Source organism: Meleagris gallopavo, chromosome 5 (assembly GCF_000146605.3).
Source record: "Meleagris gallopavo isolate NT-WF06-2002-E0010 breed Aviagen turkey brand Nicholas breeding stock chromosome 5, Turkey_5.1, whole genome shotgun sequence".
NCBI lineage: Eukaryota > Metazoa > Chordata > Aves > Galliformes > Phasianidae > Meleagris > Meleagris gallopavo.
This window is the reverse complement of record NC_015015.2, coordinates 15,629,192-15,647,016: the sequence shown is the minus strand read 5'-3', so window position 1 is coordinate 15,647,016 and position 17,825 is coordinate 15,629,192. Positions and strand designations below refer to the sequence as shown.

Sequence of the window (17,825 nt, the reverse complement as noted above, 5' to 3'; positions counted from 1 at the left end):
ACAGCAAGCAGAAATACAAACATACTACTAGATTAACACTGAAGCATGTCACCTCTCTTTCTACATTCCCAAATCCCTCAACCCCTCAGAAGTTCTCCTACTTGTATCGTATTTTTTCATCCATGTCTTGAGGTGGTTCTTCGATAATGAATGAAACCAAGTCTTCCAAGCATTCTGACTTCAAGAGAAACTCGATAAGTTTGCGATTCTGAGCCTTGCACTCCTGCAGGACGTCCTCCTCATCCATCAACTCCTTCAGTGTTACATCTTCTCTCTCTAGAAGTGTATCTATGTGGGATGACGAATGGAGATCAAATTTCCAAAACATGCTGGTCTGGATAAAAAGAACATAACAAAGCATTAGTTTCACACACGTATTTAAGCACTATTAGTAGAAACAATTCACAGTACTACCTCCTAGCTTCTAATCCCAAAGGCATCTGCACACATAGAAGTGTTCTAGAACTTGAACAGTACACAGCAGCAGATGCTTAAAGACCATCACAGAGCTACTAAGTCATACCTGATTAAAGAAGACTGAATGTTCTGAAGCAACTTTTATACCTTCAGCAATTGCCAGTATTTGAACGCTGGAAGTTAGCCAGCTCTGGGGTTTTTACTTACGTTTGCTCTTGCCACTCTGTTTCTGATCTACACCCCAATTCTCAAACTCAGAACTATCTGCTCAGCAATGACTAGATCTGGTAGACAGTAAAACATGCAAAGCATAAGCATACTACTGTGCCACCTCTGTCACTGAAAAGAATACCTCCAAAGGTACAAGAATTATGACCATTTAACTTGGGGGCAGCACAAACCAAAAGCACTGGAACTCATGTCAGTGCAAGGCCTACTCTTTCACTGCACCTCTTCTCCACAAACTTGAAACAAGAAGGGGGAGAACAAGGGATAGTAAAATCTCTTATGCAGATGCCTGAAAGGACAGCATCCCCAGGTAAGCACTAAGACTAATAATAAAGGCATGAGCAGTTTAACCTTTCCTTATAGAAAGGCTTTGAGCACCTTCCTGTTAATTTTGTTTCTCTAAGACAACTTGCAAGCAGTTGCAAGACAGAGCATCAACTAGCCCTGTATGAATGCAGAACTAAAGCAGAAAGACATGCTAGAGATCAGTAAGAACAGCTTTTTTCCTACAGCTGGAAGCAGCGTGGTTTTAAGCAGTACTCAGAGAAAAGAAAAACCTCTTTTTGCTCCTTTAGTAACTGTCTTCCAAGTGTGAAGGTTAATAATTAATGGTGAAAATTAGTGACAGTGTTAGCTGTGTGGACATGAGGCTACTGCAGAGAACGTAGGTAAGCAGTACTATTTGAGCAAAAACACTTCTACAAGCTGCACTTTTATATGAAGAAGGTGCAAGTTTATCTACAATTATCTACAACAATCAAACCATGCCTTTGGCATATAAACTCTTATGATAACCTACAACATTTAAAGCAAATACCTAATTCTTACATAAACTGAAGGGTAGATAGACAGCCATCTGACAAGGAAGGCTGAGGAAAGGACAGAGGAATTTAATGCCTTTTTTGAGCTCAGACTTCAATAACAATAGATCTCGGGCAGCTCGATCCTCAGAATCAGAAGACTGTAATTAGAGAAGCAGTGACTTTCCATCTGTGGTCACTGAAATTTCAAGGGACCAATGTCTCAGCTCAACTTAAGTTCACGGGGCCGGAGGGAGTTAACCAAACACTGTGCTGGACCCTTCTCAACAATTTACCAAAGGCTTTGGGGGTCTCCGCTGACTGGAAGCTAGCCAGCATTAGACCCACCTGCAAAAAGGGGCATGAGAGAAGTCCCAATAAACTGCTGCCCTGTTAGTCTAGCCTCAGCACCTGCAGAAGCTTCAGAGATGATCACTCTCGTGGCAACTGAAAGTCAGTTGAAGAATAAAGCTATGATCAGGCACGGTCAACATGAGTTAATGAAGAAAAAGTCTTGCCTTACTACTTTGATCACATTTTACGCTAAGGTCCACTTGGGGGATGAAAGAAAGGCAGTGGACATCAGTCTGGATTTTAATAAAGCCTTTGATAGCATCCCTCACAGCACCCTTCTGGAAATATTGTTCAAAATGGACATTAAGAACAAATTCATTACCATGAGAGTGTTCAAACACTGGAACAGGGATGGTGGACACCCTGTGCCTGTCAGCACTCAAGAGGCATTTGGACCATGCCCTCATTTCTTTAACCCTTCGGTTAGCCCTGAAGTGGTCAGGTAGTTGGAATATATCATCTTCTGAAGTCTCTTCTATGTGAACTGTTCTATGCAGACAGCACTTAGAGTTTATTTTTTACATTTAAATGGATTCAGCATGCCTACCATAGCTGCTCAACCAACGAGGTGTCAAATTTTGGCACCTCAGCCACTGAAGTGCTGAGAAATCCGTGCATCTAGCAAAACCTCATTAGCAGGACTTCCAATACTAAGCTTAAAGATTAGAAATAGCCTGGTATACTCGCTACAGCCATGTTTCAATTGCTTTCAAGGTTTCCCTTGTTGTGTTAATTATGTGCTGATCACTTCTTACCACCTTACTTTGCTTAGGATTTTGTCAGGAGTGTTAAGTATAAACAACTGCCCCAGCCTACACAGCTTCCTGTTTTAACTTACAGGAGTAAAAAAAGATAATTCAAGAAAAAGTACAGATAGTTTTAATTGCAGTATCGATATTGCAATCATTTGAGAGTCCATGCTGTGATTGGGTGGGTAAAAAAATACTAATAATTTCAGTAGAAAATACATCTTACAAGCAGATGTCAAAAACACTTGATTTCACATCATCTTAAATCAAATTACACAAAGTTATTAAAAACATTGGCTTATGATTATTTAGACTGCACACAGACTCACTGGGAGCAATTAAACTAGTGCATTATTAAAGGCACGGAATATTTTCTTCCTTAAGCCTCTAATAAGTAGATCAAATCCCTCCCCTTGCCCCATTTAGTGAAAGTAGCATCTTTGCAAGTAACCACTACCCACCAATGCTAATTCCAGACAGAAATCCCTCTGCAGTGATTAAAGCTCATTTTAGTAGCTTCAAAGCATTTTTCAGTTACTCATTTCAAGAGAAATTCAACAATAGAAAACAGCAACAACAAAAAAAGAGGCATACTACTGCAAACATGTTACTGCGTTATTTCCCAAACTGTCTCCCAGGCAAGCTCTTTTAGGGATGCTCCCCCAGCATGTCAGGTGCCGGCCGGAGATTATTCCATCACTTTTCAACAGGAACCCAGGTCCTTTGGAATAAGGAAAAATAAACACCATAAAATGTGCAAGTGAGGAATTCCAGGAACCCCGAAGATCATTTTCTACAGGCGTTAGCACTGATGGTCATCTAAGAACAGCCTGTCACAGTTCCAAATGGAAGTTACAAAACTAAGTCTGTTCTTCCCATAGCCTACTTTTCCACCCTCTCCCCCAAACCTCACCAATTCTCAGTTATTTTCACGCTTTTTCAAACTTCAGTCTGATTAAGAGAGGTAGAGAATTAGAATGTATGCCCACTAACCAGGAGGAGGCACCTTCCAGCTGTGCTTCTCACCACATTTCACTGTCTGCTAATTAACGATCAGCTCCAAAGGTCAGTTGGGCTCTATACTCAACTTCAGCTCTGATACCAGCAGCAAAATCACAGTGTTGGTTCAACAACAGATGGAAAAGACTGCCAAATCTTAACCACGCTTTAGATAACATGGGACAGCACTCAAAACTCCCAGACATGGAAGAAAAACTGTATTAGAGATGGCAAAATGATTGCAGGTACTTCTCCCATAACATTTAGTCAGCTTCCCATTGTCTCTGAAAGCTCCCAGCAAGCAAGGCTAGCAAACTTCCAATTCATTTAAGTATTTCCTCAGATAGTTCACACCAACTTGATACAAACTATAACAATCAAAGGTACTATGTAGCATTTGTGACAAAAAAAAAAAAAAAAAACCTGACTTTTTCCTGCAGTTAACACTGTAACAGATTCTTCTCTAAACGAACCATGGAATAGCACTCCACATAGTTAAAATCTGACTTAAAATCTGTAACAAAAATCGATAAACTGACAAAATTACTCAGTCTTCTGAGCCACAGATAACTGAAATTCTTAACTGAGAGGAAATAAAGCTTACAAATGCTCCTTCCCCAAACCCTATACATCTTTTGTCCACTACAGCTGAAAACACCACGGTGTGTTTTGTTTAACAGGACCTAGACTGTGGGTGCCTCCAGAGGCCAAACGCTCAGCTGACATCTCCGTGAGAACAAAACCTGTGGATGTAACAAGTTTCTCCATAGTTCCCAGTAGATTCCAGTAGATGTAGCAGTCAAACAGCTCTCCCGAATGCAGACATCTCTGCTCTCAGCCTACAAAATGAACACAAATTCTAGACAGATGTGCCCCTACATGGATAATTCTGGGGACTGTCTCCTGCCTCAAATCTTAAAGAAGTGTGCTTTGTAAAGACTATTTAGGTGATCTGCTCATTTCATTTCTGGACTTTTATGTATCATATGCAGGTGAATCTTTAACCAGGAGTTACCCCCAGCTTGGCAGCTCATACCTGTGGTACCTACAAGCAGATGTGGCCATCTGAAGCAGCACAGACACAGAGCTAAAAGGACTTCAGGCATTCAGCTAAAAGCTGTTTCAGGTACGATGTTTTACTTGACAGCTGAATGTGTTAAAGGCAGATACCCAGAGCTTCCATCAAGAACTTCACACATTTTTACAGCAATAAACAGTTAACATGAGAATTTTCAAGTGCATCGGGTGTCAAGCTGAAGCTTCTGCAGTGTTTTGTGACCCTAAGAAATGCTACACAGTAATAAGGGTTGTGTTGCCAAGTACTGAACTGAAACACAGCTTCTTCACAACACTGTCTTCTTCATATGGAGTTCAAGAGCACAGAGGAAAAATCAGTTACTTCTGCACCAAAAAAAACAAACTTTCCTCTGATCAAACACATCCTAAGTTAAGTAGGATATTTCAATAAAACAGGATTTTCCCACTCTCAGACAGCAGCTAACAGAAGGCAACTTCATCACTGGATGCAAGGGCAGGAGCCACAAACGTAGTCCTTGGCACCACCGATGTTACTCAGCCAAGGTTTATTCCTCAGCACTTCTATAAAGCATTTCCAGTGCAAACAATGAACTGTCTTCCAAAAACCAAACAGGTGAGCAGGGCTTGGGGGGAGTAATGAGGGAAATAGCATCTTTTAATGCTAACACCATGAGAATTTAGCAACATTTCAAAGACCTTTAAGATGAAGTGGCTTCTTTAAAATGCTAAGCATGTCCTTCTGCCAGCTCCCCAAGACACCAACTGGTTAACTACATTTCATTAGTCTCCACCTTATTTCTGCCCAAAGCAATGAATGTTAATCAGCTACTACACTAGCATTCATAAAGCCCTTACTTTGATACTGGAAATTTACCATCTGTTCAAGGTAAAACTAAAGTACATCCCTGAAAAAATTTGAGAGAGAGACAGAAAGAGCACTCATTGACAGAGAATACACTCTAGTGGCTACTTCTTAAACTGCTAAGATATCAGCTACCGTTCCAAATCCTACATTCAACTGCACTGTATCACACCTAGTAATCACAAATTGAAATAAAAGCAATAATACAGCAGTGTTTTTGTGAGACAGTTTCTACATTTCTTAAACACAGGTGAAATCATACGAGTAAAGTTCTTACCACTGTTGAGCTGTAAGATACAGGAATTGCAGGGCAATGCTCCTTGCAGATAAGCCAGTGACAGTTCAGTGTTATAAACACTCACCAGGTAGAATTTCACTTACATGCCAAAACAACACGTCGCTTCTCCCAAATGCTATCAACAATTCCCTGTGTAGCTAAAGCGTGTTTGGGAACACAACAGAAAAACTCAGCGTGTGCATTAACTATTCTACAATTTAACAATATAATATGGATACAATTGATTCCAGGCAGTCCAGATTCCAGCTGCTAGCTGAGCTAACTACAAGCTTAAGGGAAATACGTGGCAGTCTTCTCTTGACTAGAAGAAAAGGCATGTTTGAAAACAGTACGAAAACAGTCATTTTCCTAACACTCAAACAGCTGTCTCCAGCTCCTAGTGAGAAGGAAAGTTATCTGATAAGGAAGGACGACTTTCATTCTCTATATATTAGACAGTAAGAACCTCCTTTTCACTTCCCAAAGGAGGGGCCTGTCACACTTGTAGAGCAGCTGAAAACTGAGACAGAAGTGACATCTCTTTCACACTTACCATTCCGTGCTCCCACTGGCTGCACTTACCTCTAGATCAGAGCTACAAGTACACGTGTTTACACAATATAGACAATACACACCCATCACGTGCACACACACATCCACTGACCGAATGTCCAGCAGTCAATTGCTATGACGGAGTCTAGAAGAACTTCCACAATAGTTCACGTTGACTCAAACACACTGATAGCTCCACATTCCTGAGGTCATAACTGCCTGGTTAAAATCTGCACTTCACAATCAAGTTACAAGAGCAATTTTACACTAAGCAACTAGTGCAGCCTTGGTGGTTCCTACGCTGTGTCAAACCACTGGATAATTGTTAATAAACGTAAGTTTCTGTTACCTATAACTACAAATTAGACACTGGCCCCCCATACCCAAACAAAATAGAATTATTTTCTACTAACTTCACTTCAACAGCCAAATATTTACAAATTTAAAATATTAATTGGTCATGGAATTCAGTTAGATTCTCAGTATTTTCAACTCTTCCAATTATTTTCAAAATGGAAATTAGGTTATTTATGTACTGAGAACAACAGATGGTTCAGCAATATTTCAACAAGACAGCTAAATAATGCATACCTACATAGAAGACAGTTTTACTCTGAAGCATTCAGTTTGATACAAAAAGCTTGGCTGCAGAAGAAAGCATGACTGTACTCCAATACAAGAACCTATAGTGCCAAAAATCTTTCGTACCTAATGTATGTCAATTCATGAACACATTTGCTTTGAAACTCTTCAAAGAATGGGAGGCTGGGCAGCTGATACACTTCCTGGCACAAAATCAAAACACTTTAAAACATGTTCCCTGTAAAACAAATAGAATAACAACAGTGTGTCTAGAATGAGCCTCATGGGTCAACTAAGACTGAAGGGAAGAGGTGGAACAGGGGCTGAGGAATAAAACAAAAACAGAAGGTAGCACAACAGCAGGATGGATTAAAAGGCAAAGTTAAGAACAGCCATCTATAAAGTTGCTGGGAAAAAAAGGCTGAAGGGAAAGGAATGGCCACGAAGCCTGACCTGCAGAAAAGGAAGAGCAGCTTGGAATCAGGTAAATAAGCCTTTAGTGAAGATGAGGGACAAAGTTAAAGCATTTAGGCACAACTTAAAATTTAATCTGAGGCTTTATAGATGCCAAAGCTAAGTATACTGCTATAGATGAAGTTTAATAGCAACGTTTCTTACCTGTTAAACAAAAGCTTTAACAAAATTTAAAAAACAGAATTTGTACTCTCTCAGGCTCCTTGCCCATTACAGGGTATCCTGGCAACAGCAAAAATCTTTCAATCTACAGTATTAGCAGATTAGCAGGACTGAATTAGGACTGAATTAGATGAAGCAGATTTCTTCCTACAACGACAAAAAAGACATTTTATAATTTAGTGTTGTTAACAGGCTCTCCGTTCAGTAGTTCAACAACTGCATGAACACAAAGTGTTGCTTTGCAGGAAGCAAGACACACGAGCTGAAGGAGGAAACAACCTAAATATACATTCAGAGAACGGTGTGAGTTGGAAGGAATTCTTGGAATTCTTTCTGAACTCAAAGTAACATTTACATTTCAGTTACAATCACCCAGTGAATGTGCTCTGCTTGGCACTTTTTTATTTATTCATTTTAGGGCTCGGAAGTTTTGCTTGCAGTACCATGTTATTTAGTACCTCCCAACAGTGCTGGAACCTGAAGTCACCACTCTTCCATTCCATGCACAATGGCACAGAGATACCAAGCCCTGACATACACAAACATTAAACATAGCCTTCTCTAAGGCTATTTCAGTAACCAACGTACACATGAACTGAAGGTCAGCATTATACATTGACCATAATACTTGCAAAGGTCAAACATGTTTTTCATCCTGAGATCTTCAGGTCCAAATGTCAAGTAGATTTGCCAATTCCTTGTGAGCCAAGTGACTTACTAGAGCAGAAAAAGTAAACAAGTGTGTTGAATTTTCTTTGCTTTACCCAAGTTTTCTTGGTTGCCATTTTTGGTTTTCAAATGCACAAACAGAGATAGAGGATCACGGTAGGGGATCCTTTCCTTAAAATGAGGGCTGCTCCAAAAGTAACACTCCTCCTCTTTTGTGATGTTGGCCCAGAACATCAGAGGCAGATGGTGGTGCTGTGGCAGTAGAGGCTGAACCTTCCCATCCATGTTCCATTACATTTTGCTGCCGTGTGACAGATGGCAGCAAACTGTGACAAAATGGCATCTGACATGCAAGTGCAGATGGAGCAAAGGTGGGTCAATGAATCCCTCCACCAGCAGGAAACTACATCCACCTAACATCGAGGTTGCTGAACATTTATGGAGACCAAACCTTGGATGTCAGCACAGTGAGGCAGTGGGTACCCAGTATGTCCTAAGTGTGAGTATACAACATATCAAGTACATTTTTTCCCCTTATTCCAGCAGTTTATTACCCCAGAAAGCTTCCACAGCGAAGCTATCATCCAGCAATAGGAAACTGTTACATGTTAATACTCAAGACAGAGCAGTGCAAAATAATTTAATAAGAGACTAAATAGTATCATCATCACTCCTTTAACAAATCCGTCCAAATGTCTGGAGGAGAGAATCCAAATATGTCCTCATTAGAATACCAGTATACTGTATTTACTACAGAATTTAACCAGGAGCATCTTTTCCTCCCCCAGAATCACATTTAAGACAGCAGTCCCAACACTATCCACTCAGTATGGTCTCTCCCGACACCACACCTGACCAACCTCTGCAAGCCACTTCAGAGCAAAAACACACATTACAACATGACAGATGAGGCTGCTGTGAGAAGCAAGGAAAGAGGGTTGTGGTTTGGGTTGGATTTTTTTTTTTTTTTGGTGAAATCCACATGCTGAAGTAGCTCAAAGAATCTGCCAGTCACCAGGGCCTATGTAGCCAAGGGAGCACATTTGTAGGGACAGGGAAACCAGGATGCATCTCTTCCATCTCTGTTTCAAATTATATGACTTTAAGTTGCTTCAAGACTGCAGCATGAAAGTTTTTCTGCAGTTGACAACGAGAGTAAGATACATATGGTTGAAAAAACAATTCAGCAACAGTTCTATTCTCCCAACCACAGGACAATCTGCAACACAGCCCCTGGACTCCTGCACTACTTCTTCAGAAATAGGGGAAAAAAAAAAAACACACACAAAACCAGTACTGCTAATTTACTTGTTGAGGTTGTACAGGTTTTTTTTGCTTGAATGTTAAAGGAAAAAACCCTAACTTAAGGAGACAGCCTTAGAGTTAGATGTGTGAATTCCAGCAGAAGTCTTTATGCATTTATTCCTTTCTGTTTCAGCTGGTGCTCTCAACAAGCGTGGGAGTTTGTGTGTTTGTGATCCACCAGTTTTTAGACTTGAAAGGCAGCAGAAAAAAAAATTGAAATCAATGATATTTACCACCAGGGCTGCACTAGTGCTGGATCAATGTCTCACCTCCTCTGCCTCGCGCTGCCCCAACCAGCAGGGACACTGCTGAAAACAAGCACGGAAGGGATGAGAAAGCTCTTTGTTAGAACATGTTCACCAGAACCAGGCAACAGGAAACTTTTTCTCATAGTAAGGTAGTAGCAGAAGCAGCATTAACAGACAACAATAGAGCTGTGTCAGATGCTTTGCTACGCCACAGCCGCTCAGACCTATACTCAGCGTGCCCTCACGAAGCAGAGCACAACAGCCCACACAGCTTTCTGACCCTACGTCAGTACTTGGCACGGCACGTTGTAAATATAAAAGCCTATGCATTATTGGCTTGGATGTTTCTTTCACGGCACTGCAGTGCATAATGTAAACATACCCACTTTATCTGGACAACCTTTAACTGTTCAGACAAACAAGTTCATCCTCCTTTTCACCTTGTTGATTAGACCTTGAAAGTTGGATGCAAGTCAAGTTTCAAGGTATGTGAAAACACAGAGGTAGAAGAAAGCTGCTTGCTTCACTAACTTCGAACCAGGTCAGCAAAGAGTGCCCTTCTGTACGGGCAGCGTGAGCAAGTCCTGCAAGTTTCCTTAGCGTGCAACATGTCAGTCTTGTTAAAATGCATACTTTGTAACATTTGCAGTTCAGAAATGGAAGCTGGCAGCAGCCTCTGGGAGCCCGGCACCACTTTGCCTCTCCAAGCTCCCATCAGCTCTGGCTGCTGCCAGAATTAGAATGGACTTAAGTTAACGCCCTAAAAGTTAAACCCAAAGTTGCTTGCCCTGTACTTCCTTCTTGTTTGACTCTTTGTTGTGATTAAAGGTTCCCCAGACCTCTCCACTGACGTTACAGACCACCTGAACTTCACTAGTTAACAAAGACTGTGGCAAAATGTTCCTGCTTTTCTTCATACTAAGGCTTAGAGAACCATTGAGATAAATTCTGACAGCTGCACATTTTCAAGGTGTCAGGCAAGACTGCCCTTCCCATAAAGCAAAGACTGAGCCCCTAAAAGTTTTATCTTGAATTTCTATGCTACCATATGCTGTAAGGACAGAACTAATCACCCCATTCTGTGCACATACCCAGGCTAGCATGTCATATCAGGCTAGCATGACCATATCACAAACAAACATGTTTTCCTCTTCAAACTGAAGGCTGGAATCCCGACGGCGCAATTCGGAGCGTGCAGCTCTGACAGCACGAGAAGAACAACTTAAGATCTCTCTACTTTTAATCTAGAATTCAAGTGGGTTAAAATAAATCCTTGACTTCAACTTACACTTGAGGAAAAGGATTCCTAATCTTGATTTCATGTACCAAAACTTAGATCCTCTCTATGCTTGGTTCTGCAGCCTCTCCATTTGCACATTTATCAACACAACAAAAGTAAGAAAGTTACTCCAATGTATCTGTTAAGCAAGGAAATTAAAATACAGCGGCAGCTGAGAGATTCAGCTCACCAACCTAAGAACAACTGCCTTGAATGAGACGACTTTACCAACTCTCACTCGCTTTTGCTCACACTCAAACTAATAACCATTAAGCTTACGTAAGATCTAGAAGAGAAATCAGAAAACCAGCAAGTAGTGGAAGTCACAGAGAAGGCACCTTGCAGAGCTTAGAGTGACCACCAAGTTATCCTTCTTTCTGCTTGCCCACTCCATGAACTTGAGTTTTAGCACGCCATGCTCTTACAAGGCGCACGCGCTGCACTTAGACCAGACTGCCCAGGCACAGGTGTGTTTGCTGCCTCAAGCAAATGCATTCTGTCCCCACAGAGCTCTTCCATTTTGATGGACAGTGCCAGAAAAAAAAAAAATAATCAACACTGCTGAACAGAACGTGCCCCCTTCTTCCACATGCCATGCATATCCTATGTTTGAAGAAAAAGCCAAAAGTTGCAAAGGGAAACGCGAGACCTACTTTGTGTTCTCAGCGGTCTTCAGAACCTTTCTAAAGCTCTGCTTCAGTTCTTTGCACTGGATCATTAAGAGGACTTTCAGACTTCCAATCCTTTTTCACAGACAACCACAGAGAGGTACAGATTTTTATTTATTTATTTATTATTTAACCGTCTGCCTTCGATATCCCGTCCCTACAATTCCAATCCAGGCAATTAGATTTCCCATTCTGTCACTGGAGAGTTAGAGATTAATATGCATTTACAATCTGCATTTTGGAGTCAAAGCACCCGGGCCAGGAGGGGCCAGTACTCCATCCAGCCACGTCAGGGATCTTTTTTGGATGTATAAGCACAGCGGGAGAGCACAATGGAACAGACCACCCTAGGAAAAAGAAAAATATTTGTTCCCATCCACCATCAAAGTCATGTTAATAAGCAGAAAAACAGTACCTGGCACATCTATTGAGAAATAAATGCAATCAAACCACGTAATAGGTTGAAAAAGAGCCAAGTTTTCAGTTCAGCCCCCAGCCCCCTAGTACTGGTATTACAGCAGTATTAAGTTCTTGGATTGCGACTCCAGGAGAGTCTTCATCTAGAAAACAATAAAGCTGAAGAATCACAGACACAGCACAACTCTCAGAGCCTGATGGCAAAGTAACTCCCTTTTAGATGAGCAAAGAGATCCCATAACACCACTGGTAAAGAAACAGGAAGAACTCAGTAATGCTGGAGGAATTGTAAGGTTTTAATTAGCTGCAAGATATTTATAAAAGCTAAGTGCTAAATGCTAATATCAACTCACAGCTGTGACAGCAATTATTATCTCTTTTTACAAGCTGCGGAGCCCAGCAAGTCGTGCAGTGGTCTTACAGCATCTTTCATCAATTACCAGGTTTCTAGCTGCTTCGCCTTTAAATCCTCATCCATCTTTCCTCTTTGAAGCACCACTTGTTAAAATAAAAGCTGCACACTGACCACCACAGTCAACACAAACAGCATCGTGTTTAGTTTTACGCTGGCCATTAAGAACTGCAGACCTTCTAGCAACCACATCTTTACTTTACCACCTCCTTTATTTCGGAGAGTTTCAGATAAACTTCATATAAATCAAGCATTCAGCACACAGCACCTTTTGGCCATTAAATAAAAGGTGGCTTCGAGTAACAAAAAGCCCGTCGTCGGCATCAAGCACACAAAGAAGGATCCATTGATGAACGCAGGCTTGTCACAGCCAAGAGGAAGAACTCACTACTACACATGCAGTTCAGTACAACTTCTACAGCTGCCACTCACGGCAGGAAAAACCTCAGTAAAGCGCTGGTACCCCTCGGCCAGCGCCATGAGGAGCACCAGACTCAGCCTTTGTGTCAGCCAGAAGGGTACAAAGACAGCAATGGGAGGTAAGGAATGCAACCTCTGTGCTTTGGCAGTTGTCAAAGATTTCCATCTGGAATGCACCCAGGCCAGCAGCAAAATGAAAGCAAGTTTGCTATAGCTGCAAGTCACAACTTCAGAGGAAGCCCACCTACCCAGAACCAGGTCTGCCACGCTATGGCTTCACATCTGTTGTCTCTAGACTTTCCATCTTTATTTCCATCCCCCCCCCCAAGATGTTCAGTGCCAGCAGCTGAACTTGTCAAACAAATGTAATTCACTAGGTATTCCTGATGGGTTAGCTTGCTAATTACAGGCTACATGGCAAGTCTGTCAAGGCGGTGACAAAAGGCTCAGCATTTTAAATAGAAGACAGATTAAAGAACTAGCTCATCACTATGAAGAGAACACCAAGAGAGCCCTACACCTATGTTAAAGGTAAAGTTACAAGGCATTTCATACGAAAAAGAGTTCTGCTTTTTTGTTGCTGTTTTTCCCCAAGACCCCGTCTTGACTTTTATCCGATTGTAAATTCCGGTTAGGAAGAGTTTGCTTCCACTACTTACCCACACACACAAAAGTCAACAAGCAGTAAACCAAGCATCAAGACCTCTATTTTCAGTTTGTGTCACAGAAATGCTAGCTGCACAAGCACTAGCATTGTATGGTATAAAGACACAGAAATTCACCCTGAGCAGGCAGCAGCTGATACTCCTCTCACAGCACAAGTACCACTGAAATAACAGCAATCTGTGTCAAGCCAGACCCCCAAAAACATCTGCTGCACCCCTGCTTTCTGCTCTCACACTGCTCAAACTGAAGGTGAGGACAGCACCACCGTGCAGCAGGGGTAAAAGCCCCCTAGGATTCACTTAAAAGCACACACATTGTTAGCAGCTCTCAACACAGTATTTGCTATAGTCTGGAACACATTTAATAACTTTGTTACAAATAACCACTAGCTGGAAAGTTTCCATTCTCAATCCCAACTGGGTTTTGTTATCAAGCTTCAGGCTGCCCTTCCAGAGCCTCACCCAGGACCAAAGTCTCCATAAAAAGGCTTCAGAGTTTTCCAGGCTTTCACAAGTATTGTTTGGGGCAACCACCAGGAGCCAGCCTCCAGCCCGTCAGAGCTGAGTCTCCAGAAGACCCAGAGGATACAGAAAAGAGACCACTAGGCCACATAGTCCATCTCCCCACAGAAGTGTAGCAGTGTATACATATGAATGCTTGGAATCACCTCATCCAAAGTTATATAGGAAAGTTCTTAAGCGTTTCTCCAAGGAAACCAACCCATAAGTCTCAGCGTCAGGCAGTTTCTGCTTTCGTGTACATGTAGCTTTTTTGTTTTTAAATTAAAAAACTGCTGCCCTTCACATCATAGTTCAATCTTAAATCCTCCCTATCCATCTCAAACATGCTCTCCTTACCCATTTTGCCAACAAACCCAAAATAACTCCAGTCTTTTACTCAGTCCCTCACTCCAGTGTAACAACAGACTCCCAGCATTGTCAAGAGGATATTTTCAGTCTGCTCAGTTACAGAGGCAGAGACAACGTACACTGCCACATCACATACCACAGCTTCACAGTCCGCACAGCTGCATGTTGAAGTCCTTCAGGTATTCCCTCCCACTGCAGGTACACAGCACGTGGCACAGATCCTCTCACTGAGCGCTCCAGGCTTTTAAGCCCCACGGGAGAGGGACTGATAGGTCTGCTTAACAGGATTAGGGAAGGACCACATGGGACTACTTACAATTGGACCAGATGATCTTACAGGTCTTTTCCAACTGTAACAATTCTATGATCCTGGGGAAACAGCAAAAAGAAACAACAGCCGAGGGGTTTGGTATGCTGCAGGAACTTTTTTCATTCCACACTCCACATATGCTTCTCAACACCAAAGGGAAGCTATTAAATAAACACAGCTCAGAATAAAATCTTTTAGTAAAATAATAATAATAATAAAATTTAGAAAAAAATCAATCAGTTTTTTCTCTTCCCAGTTTAGTATGAAGAACTGTTACCAAAATGCTCCAGAAGGGCCACAAGCAAGCTGTTAGCAGCTTACACCCAGTGTCATCCCGATCCGATCAATTGAGTCCATCTAGATTCCTGAAAAACATCCCAAACCAGAGCTGTATGTAATACCCAAGAGTAGAAAAACATTTTACTTCAGTTGCTTAGTAGCATATGGTTTCTACAACAGATGCCGGAACATTGACACATCACCAAAATGCTTACACATGATATGCAAAGCTTTCAGCATTCGTACTCTCTCTGCACTTTCTGGTTAATCTTCCAGACTTCCCTCCCACCCTAAAACATGAGAATTGATCTCAGTCATTAAACGACTTTGAGTCCTTCGCTCTTCTCCTCCTACTACAAGAAATCAGTTGAGACAAGCAAGATATTATTTTTCATCTATCCCTATGTGTTTTATTACTGTAGGAACCTTTGTCAAAAATCACAGCTCCATGTCTTGCTCTAGAGAAATGCTATCAGACGTATTGTCCTGTGTGAATTTGGATGCAGTACCTACTTTGAGAAACACACCGTCCTCAACCTGCCATGTTACATAAAGTATAGGGAAACCTTGAGGGTCACAAATGAAAACTCTACAATGACAGTCAGAACTTGATGCCACATGGTATGCTTGTGACACCCTATCTTATTGTGGAAATGGAACTCCTCTGCCCACAGAAGCTGTAGTTCCATCACAACTACCAAAGGCGATGAATGAACCCGGTTATGAGTGAGAAACGAACGCACAAGTCTACTGCTACAAAGATACTGCGTTCAGTGCAGCAACACCAAAGCTAGAAGATGAAATATTTTAATACAGCAATACAAAGTGATCTGCCTAACTACCTGCAGAGCTAAGTAAATACTACAAAGCCTTTCAAGCACTTGGACAAAAGAGGACATCATCAGTTGAGAGAAAGGGAACCCGACCAGAGCGCCCATCAAAGCATCACTCCCCTAAGGTTTCAGCCACATAAAGCTTGCTTTGGAGCCAGCTGTGTAGTGCAGCACAGTATGTGCACTTCAAGCTTAAGCTGAGCAGAGAAGCAAAGCTGCTGAGCCACAGCACAAGTGTTCACTCTCTAACCATACTGATGTTACACACGTAATTTTCTACTATAGCACTGCAGAATTTCTGTCCAAGTTACTTGAATTTCACTCTGAGATCATCAGCTGATCCACTCCGGTTGATATCCCATCTACAGCATCACCTCTGCTAGGGGCAAGAAATAAGCGTTCGGAAGGAAACAGACAGATTTCCTCACTTTACCAAATCAACAGAAGCACAGTGAAGAGTTTGCAAGCAATCCTGTAAGGATGCACACAAACCATTTAGTATACTTAATTCCGTAATCGAATATTAACAGCTTATATTTAAGAGAATCCGGAAAAATGACAAGCAGTTTACATATAAACCTAACTTGCTTGCAAAGAAGTGATAATGCAACACCATGCTTAAAGAATTACTGAATTCCTAAACTGTAAATTTATGTGAAACAGTGATTTCCTCAATTATGCTGCAAACAGAACCCGCCAGCAGGTCTTCTGGCCAAAATAAGGTCTCCTTAGAAGATAAATTCCTTTAGTCATTCAGAAGTGTGGGACCTGATACTGCATGTGCATTTCCCACAGAAAGGAAATAAAACCTTATCCGTATTAAAGCAATATCACAAATAGATGAAACTCATCATTTCAGTGCCTATGAAGGAGTAATTAAGATTACAAACTGTTCAGAACTTAACATGCTGACTGTATACTCTATCTGCATGGGGTCTCATTAACAAGTTGTATACTGGAAACATAATTCTGTATTGTTCTTTTAGATTTGCATAATAAAGACTCCCGCAAACTACAGTTAGTCCATGCCTCCCAACCAGAGCACAAAGAAGTAACACAGAGCTGAGCAATCAGACTCTCACGTGAAAATGTGTCGTACTGAAAACATGTTGCAGTTTATCAAACTTCAGTATTCCAGCTAAATCACTGAAATAAGGTATTTGAGCAGCTCACAAAGAACAAAAAGAAGGGCACTGGGTATTTGTGCAGTTCGCACACACAATATGTATGAACTGGAAGTTTTAAACCAGCCTAACATTCAGCATTTAAAAAAAATCCACCCTCAGACGTGTACAGCTAGGAGTGCATTTACATCCTTCCCACTGAAGGAGACTACCTACATAAAAAGTATCACAACCCGTGATACAACCTTTCATTTTTAAGCAGTCAACCACTCTCCAGGAAGATTTCCAAAGGCTTTTACATCACCCCTAAGTGTTCTGTATTCCTCCGCTCAGAACTTCAGGATGCTCTGTATAGGCGTGCTGCTACTTATGTCACATTGGTGGAGAGAATCCCCTGACCTCAGCTCCACCTGCGCTTATGTCACAAGGCTGTAACACCAACTCCCCCTTACGCTTAAAGAAGTTTGTAACTATTAAAGCAAAACAAAAACAAGCAGTAGGCTCAGAGTTGGATTTTGCCAGGTGTATTTAGCAACAGGTAAACCAACACTGCCACGCTCTCAGCAAATTCTAACAAAAAAAAATAACAATTACAAAAATAAAAAATAAAAAATACAGCGGTAGTGATTTTAAAGAAGGAAAGTAAAAGCAAAACGAGCTACCAGTGAGGTAACTCTGGCTTATCACCGAGACACAGCAGAGAAGTTCCAAAACCGGCAGCCACACAAGTGACTGCAGGCGGCGGGGAGCAGCACACGGATCCCCACAGCACTCGGCCTACCCGGGGAGCACCGCACCGCGCGGCGCCGCGCTCCGCCCCAGCCGGCGGCGC

General features: G+C 41.7%; 1 protein-coding gene across 8 annotated transcripts in view; it reads right to left on the bottom strand.

Annotated features, from left to right (window-relative positions):
- Positions 1-17,332, bottom strand: part of PPP6R3 (protein phosphatase 6 regulatory subunit 3) — a 53,278-nt gene extending 35,946 nt beyond the window's left edge. The window contains exons 1-4 of one of the 8 annotated variants that reach the window (XM_010711169.3): positions 7,477-7,641; positions 6,985-7,096; positions 3,143-6,479; positions 102-334 (exon numbers count right to left, since the gene is read on the bottom strand). In XM_010711169.3, coding sequence (XP_010709471.1) covers positions 102-334; positions 3,143-3,154 — 245 coding nt within the window. In that variant the 5' untranslated portion in view covers positions 3,155-6,479; positions 6,985-7,096; positions 7,477-7,641. Of the gene's footprint in view, positions 1-101; positions 335-3,142; positions 6,496-6,984; positions 7,097-7,476; positions 7,642-17,238 lie in introns of those variants that run through there. The other 7 variants (XM_010711170.3, XM_010711172.3, XM_010711171.3 and 4 more) reach the window with 7 other exon arrangements.
- Positions 17,333-17,825: the final 493 nt, after the last annotated feature.